Below are 19,531 nucleotides of genomic sequence, written 5' to 3' on the forward strand. Positions count from 1 at the left end.
TCATTAGTTCACTTACTTCCCCACTCAAAGGGTTAACTTGAAGGTTTACACTTTGTTCTGATCACATACTCAACCAGTAACTCAACCAGTAAGCATCCGATCAACAGTGGGCCCTAAGATAGGGTGCCCAACCACTTGGAAGGGCGCATCAAGTGCCAGACCACCCCACTTAGGGGACCTTCGTCGCTCGGTCACCGCCACTCCTATTCCCGAGATGGCTGGTCCTCCTTTTCATTAGTTCACTTACTTCCCCACTCAAAGGGTTAACTTGAAGGTTTACACTTTGTTCTCCTGATTATACACTGTGGATTCACTCTCTCGTCACTCAAACCAGGCCAGACATTGGGACTCAACCAGTACTTTTAACTTGTCATGAAGTATCCATTCTGGAGTAGGCCCTAAAATAGGGCCCCAACTTCTTAACAGGGTGCATCAAGTGCTAGACCATCTCACCTAAAAGACTGTCGACTCCCGGCCACCACCACTCCTACTCTCAATATGGCTGCACTTCCTCCCTATTACTTCACTCAGTTCCCCACCCAAAGTGTTAACTTGAAGGTTTACACTTTATTCTGATCCCATACACTGTGGATTGACTCCCTCGTCACTCAAGATAGGGGCCATCCGCTTGGCAGGGTGCATCAAGTGCCAGACCACCCCACTTAGGGGACCTTCGTCGCCCGGTCACCACCACTCCTATTCCCGAGATGGCTGGTCCTCCTTTTCATTAGTTCACTTACATACCCACTCAAAGGGTTAACTTGAAGGTTTACACTTTATTCTGATCACATACACTGTGGATTGACTCCCTCGTCACTCGAACCAGGTCAGACATTGTGACTGAACCAGTAACTTTTTACTTGTCATTAAGCATCCATTCCACAGTGGGCCCTAAGATAGGGCCCCAACCACTTAGCAGGGTGCATCAAGTGCCAGACCAGCCCATTTAAGGGACCTCCGTCTCCCAGCCATCACCACTCCTACTCCCAAGATGGCTGCTCCTCCTTCTCATTACTTTACTCACTTCTCCACCCAAAGGGATAACTTGAAGGTTTACACTTTGTTCTCCTGATTATACACTGTGGATTCATTCTCTCGTCACTCGAACCAGGCCAGACATTGTGACTCAACCAGTAACCTTTTACTTGTCATGAAGCATCCGTTCTGGAGTAGGCCCTAATATAGGGCCCCAACTGCTTAACAGAGTGCATCAAGTGCCAGACCACCTCCCCTAAAGGACTGCCGACTCCCAGCCACCACCACTCCTACTCTCAATATGGCTGCACTTCCTCCTCATTACTTCACTCAGTTCCCCACCCAAAGTGTTAACTTGAAGGTTTACACTTTATTCTGATCACATACACTGTGGATTGACTCCCTCGTCACTCAAGATAGGGGCCATCCGCTTGGCAGGGTGCATCAAGTGCCAGACCACCCCACTTAGGGGACCTTCGTCGCCCGGTCACCACCACTCCTATTCCCGAGATGGCTGGTCCTCCTTTTCATTAGTTCACTTACATCCCCACTCAAAGGGTTAACTTGAAGGTTTACACTTTATTCTGATCACATACACTGTGGATTGACTCCCTCGTTACTCTAACCAGGCCAGACATTGTGACTCAACCAGTAACTTTTTACTTGTCATTAAGCATCCGTTTCACAGTGGGCCCTAAGATAGGGCCCCAACCACTTAGCAGGGTGCATCAAGTGCCAGATCACCCCATTTAAGGGACCTCTGTCTCCTGGCCATCACCACTCCTACTCCCACGATGGCTGCTCCTCCTTCTCATTACTTAACTCACTTCTCCACCCAAAGGGTTAACTTGAAGGTTTACACTTTGCTCTCCTGATCATAAAGACTGTGGATTTACTTTCTCGTCACTCGAACCAGGCCAGACATTGGGACTCAACCAGTACCTTTCACTTGTCCTGAAGCATCCGTTCTGCAGTGGGCCCTAAGATAGGTTCCCAACTGCTTGGCAGGTTGCATCAAGTGCCAGACCAACCCACTTAAGGGATCTCCGTCTCCCAGCCACCCCACTTCTATTCACAAGATGGCTGATCCTCCTACCTATTAGTTCACTCACTTCCCCACCCAATCACTGTGGATTGACTCCCTCGTCACTCAAAACCAGGCCAGACATTGTGACTCAACCAGTAACTTTTTACTTGTCATTAAGCATCTGTTCCACAGTGGGCCCTAAAACAGGGCCCCAACCACTTAGCAGGGTGCATCAAGTGCCAGACCACCCCATTTAAGGGACCTCCGTCTCCCGGCCATCACCACTCCTACTCCCAAGATGGCTGCTCCTCCTTCTCATTACTTCCCCACCCAAAGGGTTAACTTGAAGGTTTACACTTTGTTCTCCTGATTATACACCGTGGATTCAGTCCCTCGTCACTCGAACCAGGCCAGACATTGGAACTCAACCAGTAACTTTCTACTTGTCCTGAAGCATCTGTTCCGTAGTTAGCCCTAAGATAGGTGCCCAACTGCTTGGCAGGTTGCATCAAGTGCCAGACCAACCCACTTAAGGGATCTCCATCTCCCGGCCACCACCACTCCTACTCCCGAGATGGCTGATCCTCCTTCTCATTACTTCACTCACTTCCCCACCCAAAGGGTTAACTTGAAGGTTTACGCTTTCTTCTCCAGATTATATACACTGTGAATTCACTCTCTTGTCACTCAAACACATTGTGAATCAACCATTAACTTTTTACTTGTCCTGAAGCATCTGTTCCACAGTGGGCCCTAAGATAGGGGCAAACAGCTTGACCAGTACCATCTTTAATTTGTTAGTTTGGGTGGTGACCCCATGAGGTGGATTGGTAGAAAGTCAAGTCCTTAGACCAGCCTTTTACGGCCTTTTAAGCATTGAGGAACTCTTGAAATACCAAATCTGGCCTCAGGGAATCCCTCATAATAACTACTATATTTACAGCTCACAGTATATTAGGGTGATAGTCACTGAGAAGAATGCTCCTCTCAATAGTAACCATTTTGAAGAATGCCCTTTTACAAATAAGAAAAAGTTCCGTAGTTGCTCATTGCTCATGGAACCCTAAGCAACCTCTGAAGGAACCCTAGGGTTTCATGGAACCCTGGTTGAGAAAGGCTGTGTCAGGTCACCTGTGGTCAGGTGACAACTGCACCCTTTTGGAGGCAGGGGTGCACCGCAAGGTAGTGAACCCAGTAGCTGACTGCTGCGGATGGACAGAAACGTGAACCCAAGATTCCCCAGGGCGCGGAGTCTAAGACCCAGCAGGTGTTCACCAGAGCCTCTAGTCGTGAGGATGGACTTGGCTGCAGCTGGGCCCATGTCGCGGCCACTGGGGTCCCCCGGGTCATGCTCCGTAGGGAGAGAGGGGAAGCAGCCACTCAGGACACAAGGGATAGTGATGGGTAAGCTGAGGTCGGGACAACAGGCAGACGAGGGAAAACAAGGGACAGGACAAAGGTCAGGGTCACAGGCAAACAGGAGTAGTCAGGGACAAGCCAAAGTCGGTACACTGAAAGGTAGATCAAGCACACGGCAGACAGGAAACAAGAAATAAACACTGTTGAACAGCAAAGCAGACCTGCAGTGCACTGGTTAATATAGACTTCCTGTGATGGCCTGGGGTGGAGCCGAACAGGAAGGAGAGATGATAAAAAGGAGCCAGAAGGGGAATCTGGTCTCTAATGCAGACATGAAGGAGCAGGTAAGCTGCCAAACACTATTGCAAGCCCATGACAGGCTGCCTAGACCCTTTCAAGGGTCCCGCTGCCGGGTAATTCCACCAATATTTTTGCTATTCAGAGATTCGGATGTATCCGAATTTCCAAAACACAATAGTAACGAATTTCAATGAATCCAAAAAAAATCGTAACAAAACAAATTATCCAAATTCCAAAATGAATTCAAATTAAGAATGGGGAACATAGTGCAATAAATACAATAAGATATAAAAGTGAAATAAGATGCTGATTCTTGCTTAGGCCGCATTATAGAAGAATGGAAAATAATAGAATCAAATAGAACAGAATAAAACAGAACCTGAATTTCAATGAATGCAAAATAAATCATAACAAAAATTATCCAAATTCCAAAATGAATTCAAATTAAAAATGGGGAACATATTGCAATAAATACAATAAGATATAAAAGTGAAATAAGATGATGGTTCCTGCTTAGACCGCATTATAGAATAGAATAGAAAATATTAGAACCAAATAGAATAGAATAGAACAGAATAAAACAGAATTCGAATTTCCAAAACACAATAGGAACGAATTCCAACTAATGGAAAATAAATTACGAGAAAAGGAAATATTCAAATTCGAAAATGAATTCAAATTCCAAATGGAAACATATTGCAATAAATACAGAAAGGTATAAAAGTGAAATAAAATTATTTCTGCTTATAGAATAGAATAGAAAATAAAAGAATTGAACAGAATAGAACAGAATAAGCAGAATCCGAATTTCCAAAACACAATAGGAACGAATTTCAACATATCCAAAATAAATTAATCTTTGGGTTGGGCACATCTCTACCACACCTTACCCATGAAGCATCAAACATTAACCCCTGCTGGTTTTTAACCAAAGTTAACATTAGGCGCCTGCCTGCAAGCAGCGTCACTTGCGTTGGCCCCGTCCTACACGTTCCGTCATAACTGACGTCATCGAGGGCAACGTGAGATGGTCATCTAACTGCCTCCATATTTGTTCCACCATGAACACCGTGAACCGGTACAAACGGCCATGTTTATGCCGTGGAATGATTGTGCATCGCCTCGTGGTTGCAGTAAGCGGACCATTTTCCATGCCCGGTGTCAGTTCAGACGGCTCAGGGGGTGCTCAATCCCCTGCAAACCATAATCAGCATTTTCATTTTCTAGAACTACTCAAGCCCATTGTTTATGTCTTCCACATAGGGAGTCCTGGCAACATCGCACCACGGCCAGCGGCACAAAGTCTGCATGATAATAAGATCTCACAGAAGCCGGCTGTCATTGGAAACATATGGTGATCGCAGGCAGTTCTAAAGCTTAGACAAAATGAGAAAACTCGAAATAGATTCATGGATTTGCACTGCTAGGGGGCATTACACACAACACAAACACCCTTCTTAAACTATTATTATGTGAAAGAAAATTAAAAAACTACATATAACACACTCACCGGCCACTTTATTAGGTACACCTGTTCAATTGCTTGGTAACACAAATTGCTAATCAGCCAATCACATGGCAGTAACTCAATGCAATTAGGCATCTATACGTGGGTAACGGTTCAGGCAGGTGGTGGTGGTGTAATGGTGTGGGGGAGGAGGGGGGTAACGGTTCAGGCTGGTGGTGGTGTAATGGTGTGGGGGAGGAGGGGGGGGTAATGGTTCAGGCTGGTGGTGTAATGGTGTGGGGGAGGAGGGGGGTAATGGTTCAGGCTGGTGGTGTAATGGTGTGGGGGAGGAGGGGGAGGTAACAGTTCAGGCTGGTGGTGTGGTGTAATGGTGTGGGGGAGGAGGGGGGGTAATGGTTCAGGCTGGTGGTGTGGTGTAATGGTGTGGGGGAGGAGGGGGAGGTAACAGTTAAGGCTGGTGGTGTGGTGTAATGGTGTGGGGGAGGAGGGGGAGGTAACAGTTCAGGCTGGTGGTGGTGGTGTAATGGTGTGGGGGAGGAGGGGGGTAATGGTTCAGGCTGGTGGTGTAATGGTGTGGGGGAGGAGGGGGAGGTAACAGTTCAGGCTGGTGGTGTGGTGTAATGGTGTGGGGGAGGAGGGGGGGTAATGGTTCAGGCTGGTGGTGTGGTGTAATGGTGTGGGGGAGGAGGGGGAGGTAACAGTTAAGGCTGGTGGTGTGGTGTAATGGTGTGGGGGAGGAGGGGGAGGTAACAGTTCAGGCTGGTGGTGGTGGTGTAATGGTGTGGGGGAGGAGGGGGGTAATGGTTCAGGCTGGTGGTGTAATGGTGTGGTAGAGGGGGGGGTGGGGGGGTTATGTTTCAGGCTGGTGGTGGTGTAATGGTGGGGGGGGGGTATTTTCTTGGCACACTTTGGACCCCTTAGTACCAATTGAGCATGGTATAAACACCATGGCCTACCTGAATATTGTTGCTGACCATGTCCATCCCTTTATGACTACAGTGTCCCCATCTTCTGATGGCTCCTCCCAGCAGGAGTCACAAAGCTCCAATCATCTCACCACTGGTTTCTTCACCATGACAATGAGGTCACTGTCCCACAATGGCCTCCACACTCACCAGATCAGGTCACTGTCCTCCAATGGCCTCTACACTCACCAGATCCGGTCACTGTACTCCAATGGCCTCCACACTCACCGGATCAGGTCACTGTACTCCAATGGCCTCCACACTCACCAGATCAGGTCACTGTCCTCCAATGGCCTCCACACTCACCAGATCAGGTCACTGTCCTCCAATGGCCTCTACACTCACCAGATCCGGTCACTGTACTCCAATGGCCTCCACACTCACTGAATCAGGTCACTGTACTCCAATGGCCTCCACACTCACCAGATCTCATCCAATAGAGCACCTTTGGAATGTGGTGGAACGGGAGATTGACATCATGGATGTGCAGCCAATGTGATGCTATCATGTCACTATGAAGAAAAATCTCTGAAAAATCTCTGAGGAACGTTTGCCGCACCTTGTTGTATCTATGCCACCAAGAAAGAAGGCAAGACCTTTTGCAAGACCTTGTGGCCCTCTTGGAACTAGGAGAGCCCCGAAAAGGCAAAAGAGGAGGGTGCACCAACCTTGCTCATTACCTTTATAGATCCTTTTATTCAAGTAATAGAACAGATGTATACTCACAAAAAGCAAGGAATATCAACAGTGATCCATGTCACTTAATCCACTGCACAAATTTCAGTCTAAGGAAAATATCCAGTGAGCGGCAGTTGTGTGGAGGAAAATGCCTTGTTGGTGTCAGGGGTCAGAGGAGAATGGGCAGAGTGGTTTGTGATGATATAAAAACAACAGTGACTCAAATAAGCACTCGCTACAACCAAGGTACCAAGAATACCATCTCTGAACACACAACCATCTCTCGGGATTACAGAGAATGGTGGGGAAAAGAGAAAATATCCAGTAAGTGGCAGTTGTGTGGAGGAAAACGTCTTCTTGAGGTCAGAGGAGAATGGGCAGACTGGTTCCAGATAATAAAAAGGCAACAATAACTTAACTAACCAATCATTACATCCAAGGTATGCAGAATACCATCTCTGAACACACAACCATCTCTCAGGTTTACAGGGAATTGTGGGGAAAAGAGAAAATATCCAGTAAGTGGCAGTTGTGTGGAGGAAAATGCCTTGTTGGTGTCAGAGGAGAATGGGCAGACTGGTTCGTGATGATATAAAGACAACAGTAATTCAAATAAACCCTCGTTATAACCAAGGTACCCAGAATACCATCTCTGAAGGCACAACTATCTCTCAGGTTTAGAAAGAATGGTGGGGAAAAGAGAAAATATCCAGTGAGTGGCAGTTGTGTGGTGGAAAATGCCTCAGAGGAGAATGGGCAGACTGGTTTGTGATGATATAAAGACAACAGTATTTCAAATAAGCACTCGTTACACCCAAGGTATGCAGAATACCATCTCTGAAGGCACAACACCTTGCGTTGCGTTGTGGACACCTCCCAGAACGAAAGAGCCGCACTGTAGCCATTCTTCGGGGATAGCGAGGTAATGAGGCAGTAAAAATGAACTTTTAGTGTATTTTTTTTACTGAAATGTTGAGTTTCATAAACTTGCGCTAATATTGTGTGACCAGGTTACCATTTTAGTCTACAGGGGGTCTGAGTTCAGAAAATACATAATGGTTTTATAGGGGAGGGTTACGTAATCTTCAGGCCTTATAATGATGCTGGGCGTCCAAACTTACCTGATCCAATGTAGAAACAGGTTTTGTGCATACGGCCAATAAAGAGCTCCAGTCCAATGATGGCATAAATAATGATGACAAACAAGACGAGAAGAGCAATGTGCAGTAAAGGGACCATGGCCTTCATGATGGAATTCAGAACAATGTGTAAACCTGCAAAAAAAACGATAAGCACGGTGTAAAGCTGAGGACACACACCAGGTTTTTTTTTTTTATGGTTCAACCAGTAGGTTGAAGGAAAAATAATTTGCACGGCACGGGTGCCATTCTGGGAATACTTTACACTTTCTCAATGATTGGATGGCATTTCTTGATTGGAAAAGGTAGAGTCTCCACCACCGCCATCTCCACCCTGAATGACGTCTTCCCCACCACCGCCATCTCCACCCTAAATGGCGCCTTCCCCACCACCGCCATCTCCACCCTGAATGGCGCCTTCCCCACCACCGCCATCTCCACCCTGAATGGCGCCTTCCCCACCACCGCCATCTCCACCCTGAATGGCGCCTTCCCCACCACCGCCATCTCCACCCTGAATAGCGCCTTCCCCACCACCGCCATCTCCACCCTGAATGGCGCCTTCCCCACCACCGCCATCTCCACCCTAAATGGCGCCTTCCCCACCACCGCCATCTCCACCCTGAATGGCGCCTTCCCCACCACCGCCATCTCCACCCTGAATGGCGCCTTCCCCACCACCGCCATCTCCACCCTGAATGGCGCCTTCCCCACCACCGCCATCTCCACCCTGAATGGCGCCTTCCCCACCACCGCCATCTCCACCCTGAATGGCGCCTTCCCCACCACCGCCATCTCCACTCTGAAAGGCGCCTTCCCCACCACCGCCATCTCCACCCTGAATGGCGCCTTCCCCACCACCGCCATCTCCATCCTGAATGGCGCCTTCCCTACCACCACCATCTCCACCCTGAATGGCGCCTTCCACACCACCGCCATCTCCACCCTGAATGGCGCCTTCCCCACCACCGCCATCTCCACCCTGAATGGCGCCTTCCTCACCACCGGTATCTCCACCCTGAATGGCGCCTTCCCCACCACCGCCATCTCCACCCTGAATGGCGCCTTCCCCACCACCGCCATCTCCACCCTGAATGGCGCCTTCCCCACCACCGCCATCTCCACCCTGAATGGCGCCTGTACCAAATGAGTGAACTCTTGTGTTCACAATGTAGCAGGGTAGCGGTTTGGCACTGGACCAAGCAACTAGTGAAGATCGAAGTAGTAACAGTGTAGTAGCAATGTCTTCTACAGTGATTTCTATGGGGACCCCACTGGTATGGGGCACTAATGGCACTTTTCCACTGCAAGTACCGGCTCGGCTCCACTCGGCCCTGCTTTGCTCGGTTTGGTTTTCCACTGCATGGTACCGAATGGTACGGTGTTGGAACGGTTTGGTACGCTTTGCTTTTACACTAAAGTAGTAAGTGGTTGGGATAACAACGATTCTCTGACCAATCAGTGGCTACTAGCGGCACAGTAGTGTAGTGGTTAGCACTTTCACCTAGCAGCAAGAGGGTCGCTGGTTTGAATCCCAACCATGACACTACCTGCCTGGAGTTTGCATGTTCTCCCTGTGCCTGCGTGGGTTTCCTCCGGGTACTCCGGTTTCCTCCCACACTCCAAAGACATGCTGGTAGGTTAATTGGATCCTGTATAAAATTGGCCCTACTATGTATGTATGAATGTGAGTTAGTGACCTTAGATTGTAAGCTCCTTGAGGGCAGAGACTGATGCAAATGTACAATGTATATGTAAAGCGCTGTGTAAATTGACAGCGCTCTATAAGAACCTGAAATAATAATAGTAGTAGTGACAAACAGTCAAGGCTGCATGCAAAGGATTGTGGGATATGGTACCGGTACGGCCCTCTTGGAACCACAACCGAGGTGGTACTGTTTAAGCGAGCCGTACCGTTCGGTTCCATGTAGTGGAAAAGCGCCCCCGCACCGTACCGAACCGTTCCAACACCGTATCATGCGGTACCATGCAGTGGAAAAGCGCAAAAGCGAGCCGAACCGTTCGGTTCCATGCAGTGGAAAAGCGCCTATAATACATACTTACATTGGTCCGAGCTGAACCAATTCAACTACTGTATGTAAAAATTGTTATAATAGGAATTTAGCTTGAAGGGGGAGAAAGAGGGGTGATGGAGTGATATTGGTGCACACTGTTATTACATTTGTAAGGAACGGTCAGCAATAATTCACTCTAAACTTTCCAAAATATAAGAACAAATCAGCATAAAATAAAAACCAAAGAACCCCAAAAACTACTGAGTATCTAAACTGCAACCCCCTTCTACCCCAACCCCCGAGGAAAAAGGAAGACTAAGTGCTAGGTGGCAGGGTATTGGCTGAGGAATGGAGAGGGGTCATAAGAAGCACTGGTAAGGAGAAGGGCCTAATGGTGAGATGGAGGGATGGGGAGGAAAAAAGGCCTACAGACATGGTGGAAGGGATAGGTCATGGGAGTATTGATACAGATTGCTGCCCCTGCAACCACAGCGGTCACTCCACCAGCCTACTTCAAACAACCTCGTAAACATACCTTTGGCCTGGGGTTTACTTCCAGTCAACTAGAATGCAGCAAGCGCCCTGAAGAAGCCCTTTCTCCTGAAACAAGTTGCCTTGGTGTACTTGTTGCTACTCTCAATAAAAATTCTTGAATCTACTTCCAAACTCACAATTCTGTTGGATACGGGGCACTTTTCTCATTTCTTCTCAGTCTTAAATGTGGAAACGACCTAAAGGGTGTACCAAAAAGGCAGCAGCCCAAGACCCAAGAGGGTCTACCACCATTCTCCACCATCGGGCACATTCCTACCGGAAGCAATCCTTCCAATCCGCCCACATAACCACCCACCCCGGGCCAGTGACCGATTCAGTTAATATGGTAGGGTAGGGTATTGGCAGAAGAAATAGAGAGTAGGGTTGCCATCTCATCCCTTTAAACCAGGACGCACATTAATTACACAGGCTCTGTGGCTGATTAAGGTGGTAATTAAACTCAGTGCCTTATTTGCATTATATTAGCCTCAGAACCTGTGTAATTAATATAGGCGCTTTTCAACTGCATGGAACCAAACGGTTCGGCTCGCTTTTGCGCTTTTCCACTGCATGGTACCGCATGGTACGTTGTTGGAACGGTTCGGTATGGTACGGCGGCACTTTTCCACTATATGGAACCGAACGGTACGGCTCGCTTAAACAGTACAACCTCGGTTGTGGTTCCAAGAGGGCCGTACCGATACCATATCCCACAATCCTTTGCATGCAGCCTTGACTATTTGTCACTACTAGCCACTGATTGGTCAGAGAATCGTTATCCCACCCCCTTACTACTTTAGTAGAAAAGCAAACCGTACCAAACCGTACCGAACCGTTCCAACACCGTGCCATGCGGTACCATGCAGTGGAAAACCAAACCAAACCAAGCAGGGCAGAGTGGAGCCGAGCCGGTACTTGCAGTGGAAAAGTGCCAGAAGTGTCCTGGTTTAAAGGGATGAGGTGGCAACGATAATAGATAGGGGATTTAAGAAGCACTGGCAAGGAGAAGAGCCTAAAGGTGAGTTGGAGGAATGGGGAGGGAAAGGCCTACAGACATGGTGGAGGGCATAGGTCATGGGAGTATTGATACAGATTGCTGCCCCTGCAACCACAGCTGTCACTCCGTTAGCCTACTTCAAACAACCTTGTAAACATACATCGGGCCTGGGGTTTAATCCCAGTCAACTTGCTTGAAGCAACAGCCCTGAGGAAGCCCTTTCTCCCGAAACAAGTTGCCTTGATGTACTTGTTGCTACTCTCAATAAAAATTCTTGAATCGAATTCCAATCTCACAATTCTGTTGGATACCGGGCACTCCACCTTTTCTTATTTCTTATCAGTCTTATATGTGGAAACGACCTGAAGGCTGAACCAAAAAGGCAGCAGCCCAAGACCCAAGAGGGTCTACCACCATTCTCCACCATCGGGCACATTCCTACTGCAAGCCACCACCACTCCAATCCACCCACATAACCACCCACTCAGCGCTAGTGACCAATTCAGTCAATCCAGAAAGGTCTCCAACACATACAAGATTAGTTGATGTGGAAGGGATATGGCATGATTTATATTTTATCACTGACCATATGAACAGGAAAAATAGAAAGGCTGATCCTGGAATTTTACAACAAAATAAATAAATTCTTCAGATTTATATTGGTAAGATAAAAAGTTTTGCAAAGCTTTTATAGGAAAATGATTCTGGAGGACACCTGCTAGACATTTAACCCATTGACGAGACTAGACATCGGACTAGACATTGAACCCATTGACTAGACTGGACATTGGACTAGACATTGAACTCATTGACTAGACTAGACATTGGACTAGACATTGAACCCATTGACTAGACTAGACATTGGACTAGACATTGAACCCATTGACTAGACATTGGACTAGACAATGAACCCATTGACTAGACTAGACATTGGACTAGACATTGAACCCATTGACTAGACTAGACATTGGACTAGACATTGAACCCATTGACTAGACTAGACATTGGACTAGACATTGAACCCATTGACTAGACTAGACATTGGACTAGACATTGAACCCATTGACTAGATTAGACATTGGACTAGACATTGAACCCATTGACTAGACTAGACAATGGACTAGACATTGAACCCATTGACTAGACTAGACATTGGACTAGACATTGAACCCATCGACTAGACTAGACATTGGACTAGACATTGAACCCATTTACTAGACTAGACATTGGACTAGACATTGAACCCATTGACTAGACTAGACATTGGACTAGACATTGAACCCATTGACTAGACATTGAACCCATTGACTAGACTAGACATTGGACTAGACATTGAACCCATTGACTGGACAAGACATTGGACTAGACATTGAACCCATAGACTAGACATTGGACTAGACATTGAACCCATTGACTAGACTAGACATTGGACTAGACATTGAACCCATTGACTAGACTAGACATTGGACTAGACATTGAACCCATTGATTCTTACTTGGGACGCCAGATACAAGTCGTAGAGGTCGTAGTACACGAAATGCTCTTAGCGCCTTCACGTCAAACCCACCAGGCTTCCCGCTCATGTGATGAGCATCTCCTTGTTTATGGGAAAACTGTTCCAGAATAACACTGAAGAGCCTGCAAGACATTACAGAACACATGACAACTGTCTACAAAGGACAACATTTTTGTCCAATACCAATTTTTGACAACCAATCAGCATCTCCTTTTCAGTTTCCTATTGATTATTTGAAACATGAAAGAGAGAATCTGATTGGTTACAGAGGTGTACATTAAAGCAGGACTCGAAATTTCAAGTCCTGAGCTACTAGCCAGGCCTTAAAGAGATTGTAAAGGCAAAGGTGCATTCTATACATTAAGAAAAAAAAGCCTTCTGTGTGCAGAAGCCCCCCTAACACTAAAACACATACTGGGTCCTCAAAAATTGCCTTTTTAAGGCAATCCATACGATTTTGTATAAAAATAAAGATTTTATTAATGAGATATTTTAGAAAAGAAAAACCACAATCAAAAGATAAAAATATACTTATATGGTATTGATATGGATAAAAATATTACATATGTACTCAAAGAGCAAAAAAAATGGCATTCCCAAGCTCAGCTGGAGAACAGCTAGGATGAGATTACAGCAAGGGAAAACCCAACGAGTTTCGATATATAGAGAAATACCAATTCTTCTTCAGGGATTTTTTGCCATTTCTGCAAAATAATATTATATTTCAAATAGAGTACTACTGTATACAAATATAGATATCTTTGCCATTTTGAGTAAACCATAGGAAACCAGCTTACATTTTCAGTAAGACCGTTTAGTATCAATGCATCCATAGGAGAGAGACCTCCCAACCATAGCCAGACATTGCATAAAGGATCACTGGAAATGAAGTTCCTTTCCGAAGCCCAATTAATAATAAAAAGGATATTCGGGCTAAGCCAAGTATATAAATATCTATGCGACGGTACTCTGGGAGTGAAAGACAGATACTTAATGGTTTGGATTGCTTCAAGTGGGACAGTAATATTTGTCAGCAATATCTCTCAAGACATATGAAGATTAAATCCCACTTTACACTGTGAGACCTATAGCCTGTTGCCATGAAGTCTGACTCCTAAATAATCATAGCAATACGTAGATGTGTATTCCATGTACTTCAATGTAGGACTGTCACTGGCAGTCTTGTCCTATTGTCTATCTACTGAGATGGAATGTGGATTGTGTTAAGTCTGCCTGTCCCATTGTTAAATGTTAATGATCCCACATTGTTCTGTCCAGATGGCTATATAATTAGTTCAGGTTAATTCTGTTTCTGTATACAATTTCATCTGCATAGGATAATGTAATCAGGCAACCCCTGACCTGTGTGTGGTAATATGATCAGGAGGGGGAAAGTCCATGCTGTATATAAATTCTGTGTGACTGTTCAATAAAGAGTGATTCCAGTACAAGCTAAGGTGTTGGCTAGCTTTGTATGAGGGTGGCTGGGAAAATCTGGTATATATGTTCATGACTGCAAGGAAGCCATATACTGATGGAAGACCACAAATACAGTGTGGGTCGGCGGTTCCATTACAATCTATATGCCAAAACACAGGAAAAAAAATTATAAAAAATAAAAATATTAATGAAAATAGGACCCACAGGGGAGGGAAGTTGGACACTATGTATGACATATGGACATGTGTCCAAAGGGTATCTCAGTCTGTTTTACCAGAGCTGAAGCCCTCAAAAAAGGGTCTGAAGCTCTCATTTTTATTGAGACCAGGTTGGAGTTGTGGCATTTAGGCATCTGATCCAGCGCATCTCACACTGGAGAAGAGCCTTATTCCAATCACCCCCTCGAATAGGAATATGAATGCGGTCCAACACCAGTAACATAAGGATGTAAACAGGATGTGAAAAGGCATGAAATTGGCAATCTGGCAATTCAGGCCCTGCCAGATGCAATGTTTTTTTTTTTGAGCAGACCTACAGAACGGGCCGTCTTTAACACAGGGCAAAAGGGCAGCTGCCCCGGGCCAAGTGATTGTTGTGGGTCCTAAGGCAGCTCCCCCTTGAGCCTCCACTGCCTGCAAATAGTTGATAAGTGGATTAGGAAGGGCCCAAGAAAATGTTTGCCCAGGGTCCAATCAATATTAAAGACGGCCCTGCCTATAGATACCTAAAAATGTAATCTAACAATCTTGCATTTTTTCGCAACGAAATACGTGGTCTTACTCTTTCATCATTATAGATGGAGGCTATGATAATGGATCACATTAAAACAGCCTTTCTCAACCCTATTACCCCAGATGAACCACTAAAATACTTCTCAGGTTTAGAGAACTGTTATTAAAACCAATTCTTTGTGGAAAAATGGCAAAATTGCCCTTTACATTGGTGGTTAGTAGAGGGAATGCCCCCCTTTACAGATAGATAATTGAAGTCATGCTGTCAGGTCACCTGTGGCCAGGTGACAATTGCACCCCGTTGGAGGCAGGGCACAGCGCAAGGTAGTGAACCCGATAGCAGACTGCTGCGGATGGACCAAGATTCCCCAGGGCGCGGAGTCTAAGACCCAGCAGAAGTTCACCAGAGCCTCTAGTGGTGAGGATAGACTTGGCTGCAGTTGGGCCCAGGTCGCGGCCCCTGGGGTCCCCCAGGTAACGCTCCATAGGGAGAGAAGGGAAGCAGAAACTCGGGACACACAGAATGGTGATGGGTAAGCCGAGGTCGGGGTAACAGGCAGACAAGGACAACCAAGGGACAGGCCAAAGGTCAGGGTAACAGGCAACCAGGAATAGTCAGAGACAAGCCAAAGTCGGTACACAGAAAAGTAGATCAAGCACACGGCAAACAGGAAACAGGAAACAAACACTGTTGAACAGCAAAGCAGACCTGCAGTGCACTGGTAAATATAGACTTCCTGTGATGACCTGGAGCGGGGCAGGAACAGGAAGTAGAGGTGATAAAAAGGAACCAGAAGTGCAGTCTGACCTCTAATACAGACATGAAGGGACAGGTAAGCTTGCCAAACACTATTGCAAGTCCATGACACATGCTGATTGACCTCCCATTTAATTATGCACTCATAGTTTTGAAGCCAAGTGGTTTTGGCTCTGGAACTATGAGGGCACCATGAAATGGGAGGTGAATCAGCCACAACTCACAGCCACAGCTCAAGGAACCTCTAGCAACTTCTGGAGTATCCTTGGGGGTTCATTGGTATCTTGGTTGAGAATGGCTGTGTTAGATCATAAAGAGTGGCATTGGCTCAAGAACTATCTGGGCACCATCAAACGGAAGGCCAATCAGCCACAACTCAAGAAACCCCTTGGAACCTCTGAAGGAACCCTAATGTTCCTTGGTACCCTGGTTGAGAATGGTTGCATTAGACCAAAAGAGTGATAAATGAAAAGTAAAGCAGGATAGAGGGATTTGGCTCCAAAGTAGGGACAGTCCCTGACTAAGAGGGGCCGTTGGAAGCTTTGCCCTTTGCAATCTGTCTCGGTTTAATATAGTTTGAATGCTACAAGAAAAAAGAGCAGTTCTTTCATTCCACATCAAGCCATGAGGTCTAAAGAGCAGATAAGGTGTGATTATTGCATACACTGGGGTACATTGGTGTATAGGAATAAATGTCAGAGCTTACCCAATAACAACAATGACAAAATCCAACAAGTTCCAGCCGTTTCTGATGTAGGCACTGGGGTGCAGGACCAGACCATAGGCAATAATCTTCAGGAAACTTTCCACAGTGAAAATGATGAGGAAGATATATTCCACTTGTTCCTGTTACACATCAAGCACAGTATATCCACGTCATGAGGGGGGCATTTAGAAAATACGTACATGATGAATAATGAAAATTCTCAAACTTTAAAAAACTACGCAGGTTGGCTATTTATTAACAAGGTAGAAGACGGAGCTTTATAACAGTTAAACTGGATGCAAACCCTAACTGAACGATATCTTGTTTGTATGTTCATAAGAAACAATTGCCCTTTATGAATAAAATCCCTCAACTCTAGAATCTGGAAATCATTGTAGTAGAAGAGGTGGAGAGCATCATAATTACCACCTCACCTCTCCACCTTAAGTTGATGGGGTGGAGATATATCCAGAAAAACGTATTTCGTAAAATAAGTATTTGACCCCTTTGCAAAACATGACTTAGTACTTGGTGGCAAAACCCTCGTTGGCAATCACAGAGGTCAGACATTTCTTGTAGTTGGCCACCAGGTTTGCACACATCTCAGGAGGGATTTTGTCCCACTCCTCTAAAAGTCATTAGGGTTTCAAGGCTGAAGTTTGGTAACTCGAACCTTCAGCTCCCTCCATATATTTTCTATGGGATTAAGGTCTGGAGACTGGCTAGGCCACTCAAGGACCTTAATGTGCTTCTTCTTAAGCCACTCCTTTGTTGCTTTGGCCGTGTGTTTTTAGTCATTGTCATGCTGGAATACCCACTCAGGACCCATTTTCAATGCCCTGGCTGAGGGAAGGAGGTTTTCACCCAGGATTTGATGGTACATGGCTCCGTCCATCGTCCCTTTGATACGGTGAAGTTGTCCTGTCCCCTTAGCAGAAAAAAACCCCCAAAGCATAATAATGTTTCCACCTCCATGTTTGACGGTGGAGGATGGTGTTCTTGGGGTCATAGGCAGCATTCCTCCTCCTCCAAACACGGCAAGTTGAGTTGATACCAAAGAGCTCGATTTTGATCTTATCTGACCACAACACTTTCACCCAGTTCTCCAAATCATTCAGGTGTTCATTAGGAAACCTCAGACGGACTGTACATGGGCTTTCTCGAGCAGGGGGACCTTGCGGGCGCTGAAGGATTTCAGTCCTTCACGGCGTAGTGTGTTACCAATTGTTTTCTTGGTGACTATGGTCCCAGCTGCCTTGAGATCATTGACAAGATTCTCCCGTGTAGTTCTGGGCTGATTCCTCACCGTTCTCATGATCATTGAAACTGAAGGTGAGATCTTCCATGGAGCCCCAGACTGAGGGAGATTGACAGTTATTTTGTGTTTCTTCCAATCGCACCAACTGTTGTCACTCTCTCACCAAACTGCTTGGCGATGGTCTTGTAGACCATTCCAGCCTTGTGTAGGTCTACAATCTTGTCCCTGGCACCCTTGGACAGTTCTTTGGTCTTGGCCATGGTGGAGAGAGATTGGAATTTGATTGATTGATTGATTAATTGCTTCTGTAGACAGGTGTCTTTTATACAGGTAACAAACAAACTGAGATTAGTAGCACTCCTTTTAAGAGAGTCCTCCTAATCTCAGCTTGTTACCTGTATAGAAGACACCTGGGAGCCAGAAATTTTGCTGATTGATAGGGGATCAAATACTCATTTCACTCTATAAAATGCAAATCAATTTATAACTATTTTTGAAATGCGTTTTTCTGGATATTTTTGTTGTTATTCTGTCTCTCACTGGTAAAATAAACCGACAATTAAAATTATAGACTGATAATTTCTTTGTCAGTAGGCAAACGTACAAAATCAGCGAAGGGTCAAATACTTTTTTCCCTCACTGTAATGTTAAGAGAGGCAACAATTCTTACATAACCTCATCCCAGCCAGTCTGCAGTAAAATCCCGTCTCACCAGCTGCCGCCTCCCTCACACTGAGGGGATCCCCACCCCCTCCTCCAGGGAAAACCCACAAGGATTAAAACTCATTACTGCTTGAACAGTCTAAAATTAGCCATAACCACTGGGAGCTTAGCATGTAAATCAGACTGGGAGGGAGGGGAATCCAGCTGTCTTCACATTGCCCTCTCTAAGGCTTCTAATTCCACGTGCTGTGATGTCTGCGGGTGTGATCGGGACCCCCACTCACGTGCAGTCACTATCATAACCGTTACCTGCAAATGCAAGTTCATTCAACATTGAAAGAAAAAACTTTTTGAAATTCACTGACCAGCAGTAACATTCTGCCCACTGACAGGTAAAGCGATTGTAGCGGGTTTTCCAGGCATTGGGCCTGATGTGGGTCTGCCATTGTTACCGGTTACCTCTCCAGCCCATGTGACCTGCGACCCTAGGTGTGAGGACTGAGACCGCGACAACTCCACCATCTTTGTTTGGTTGTTTTATTGAGTTTTAGGGGATGGGAGAAGGGAATGAGTGGGATACTCCTTTGGCTCGACTATATACAATTCTGGGACTTCTATGTCTAAAATGCCCTTTAGTGCTGTCTTGACGCCAGCCGAAGCTTACTGACACTTGAAGCAAACTGTAACTCTGAAAGCTGTGCTGGAACTCAGATTTAAGTCCAGAAGATCCAGGACTGTAGAATATTAGACTTCCGACACTACTTGCACTCAAAAGTCACTGACTACCCCCTCCTGCCTTGCACTGGCTTGGGGTAACTTGTTGTGAAATCCTGTATGGCTGCAACTCTCAACAGATGCACTCACACTGTGCACTGACTCTTCAGGGCCCCAACTTCAGGCGCCCCCTTTAACACTTCAGGGTCCTCAACCTAGGTACCCCCTCTATCACTTCATGGTCCTCTGACCAGGTACCCCCTTTCCAGCTAGCTGATACTTGGATCCT

General features: G+C 46.1%; 1 protein-coding gene across 1 annotated transcript in view; it reads right to left on the minus strand.

Moving 5' to 3' along the window:
• The window catches only part of CACNA1F (calcium voltage-gated channel subunit alpha1 F), a 223,628-nt gene that overhangs the window by 171,335 nt on the left and 32,762 nt on the right, over positions 1-19,531 (minus strand). Inside the window, exons 5-7 of the mRNA XM_082263594.1 lie at positions 16,608-16,747; positions 12,953-13,095; positions 7,894-8,046 (exon numbers count right to left, since the gene is read on the minus strand). Coding sequence (XP_082119720.1) covers positions 7,894-8,046; positions 12,953-13,095; positions 16,608-16,747 — 436 coding nt within the window. The remainder of the gene's footprint in view (positions 1-7,893; positions 8,047-12,952; positions 13,096-16,607; positions 16,748-19,531) is intronic.

This window comes from Pelophylax lessonae, assembly GCF_965119305.1.
Source record: "Pelophylax lessonae genome assembly, chromosome: 7".
NCBI lineage: Eukaryota > Metazoa > Chordata > Amphibia > Anura > Ranidae > Pelophylax > Pelophylax lessonae.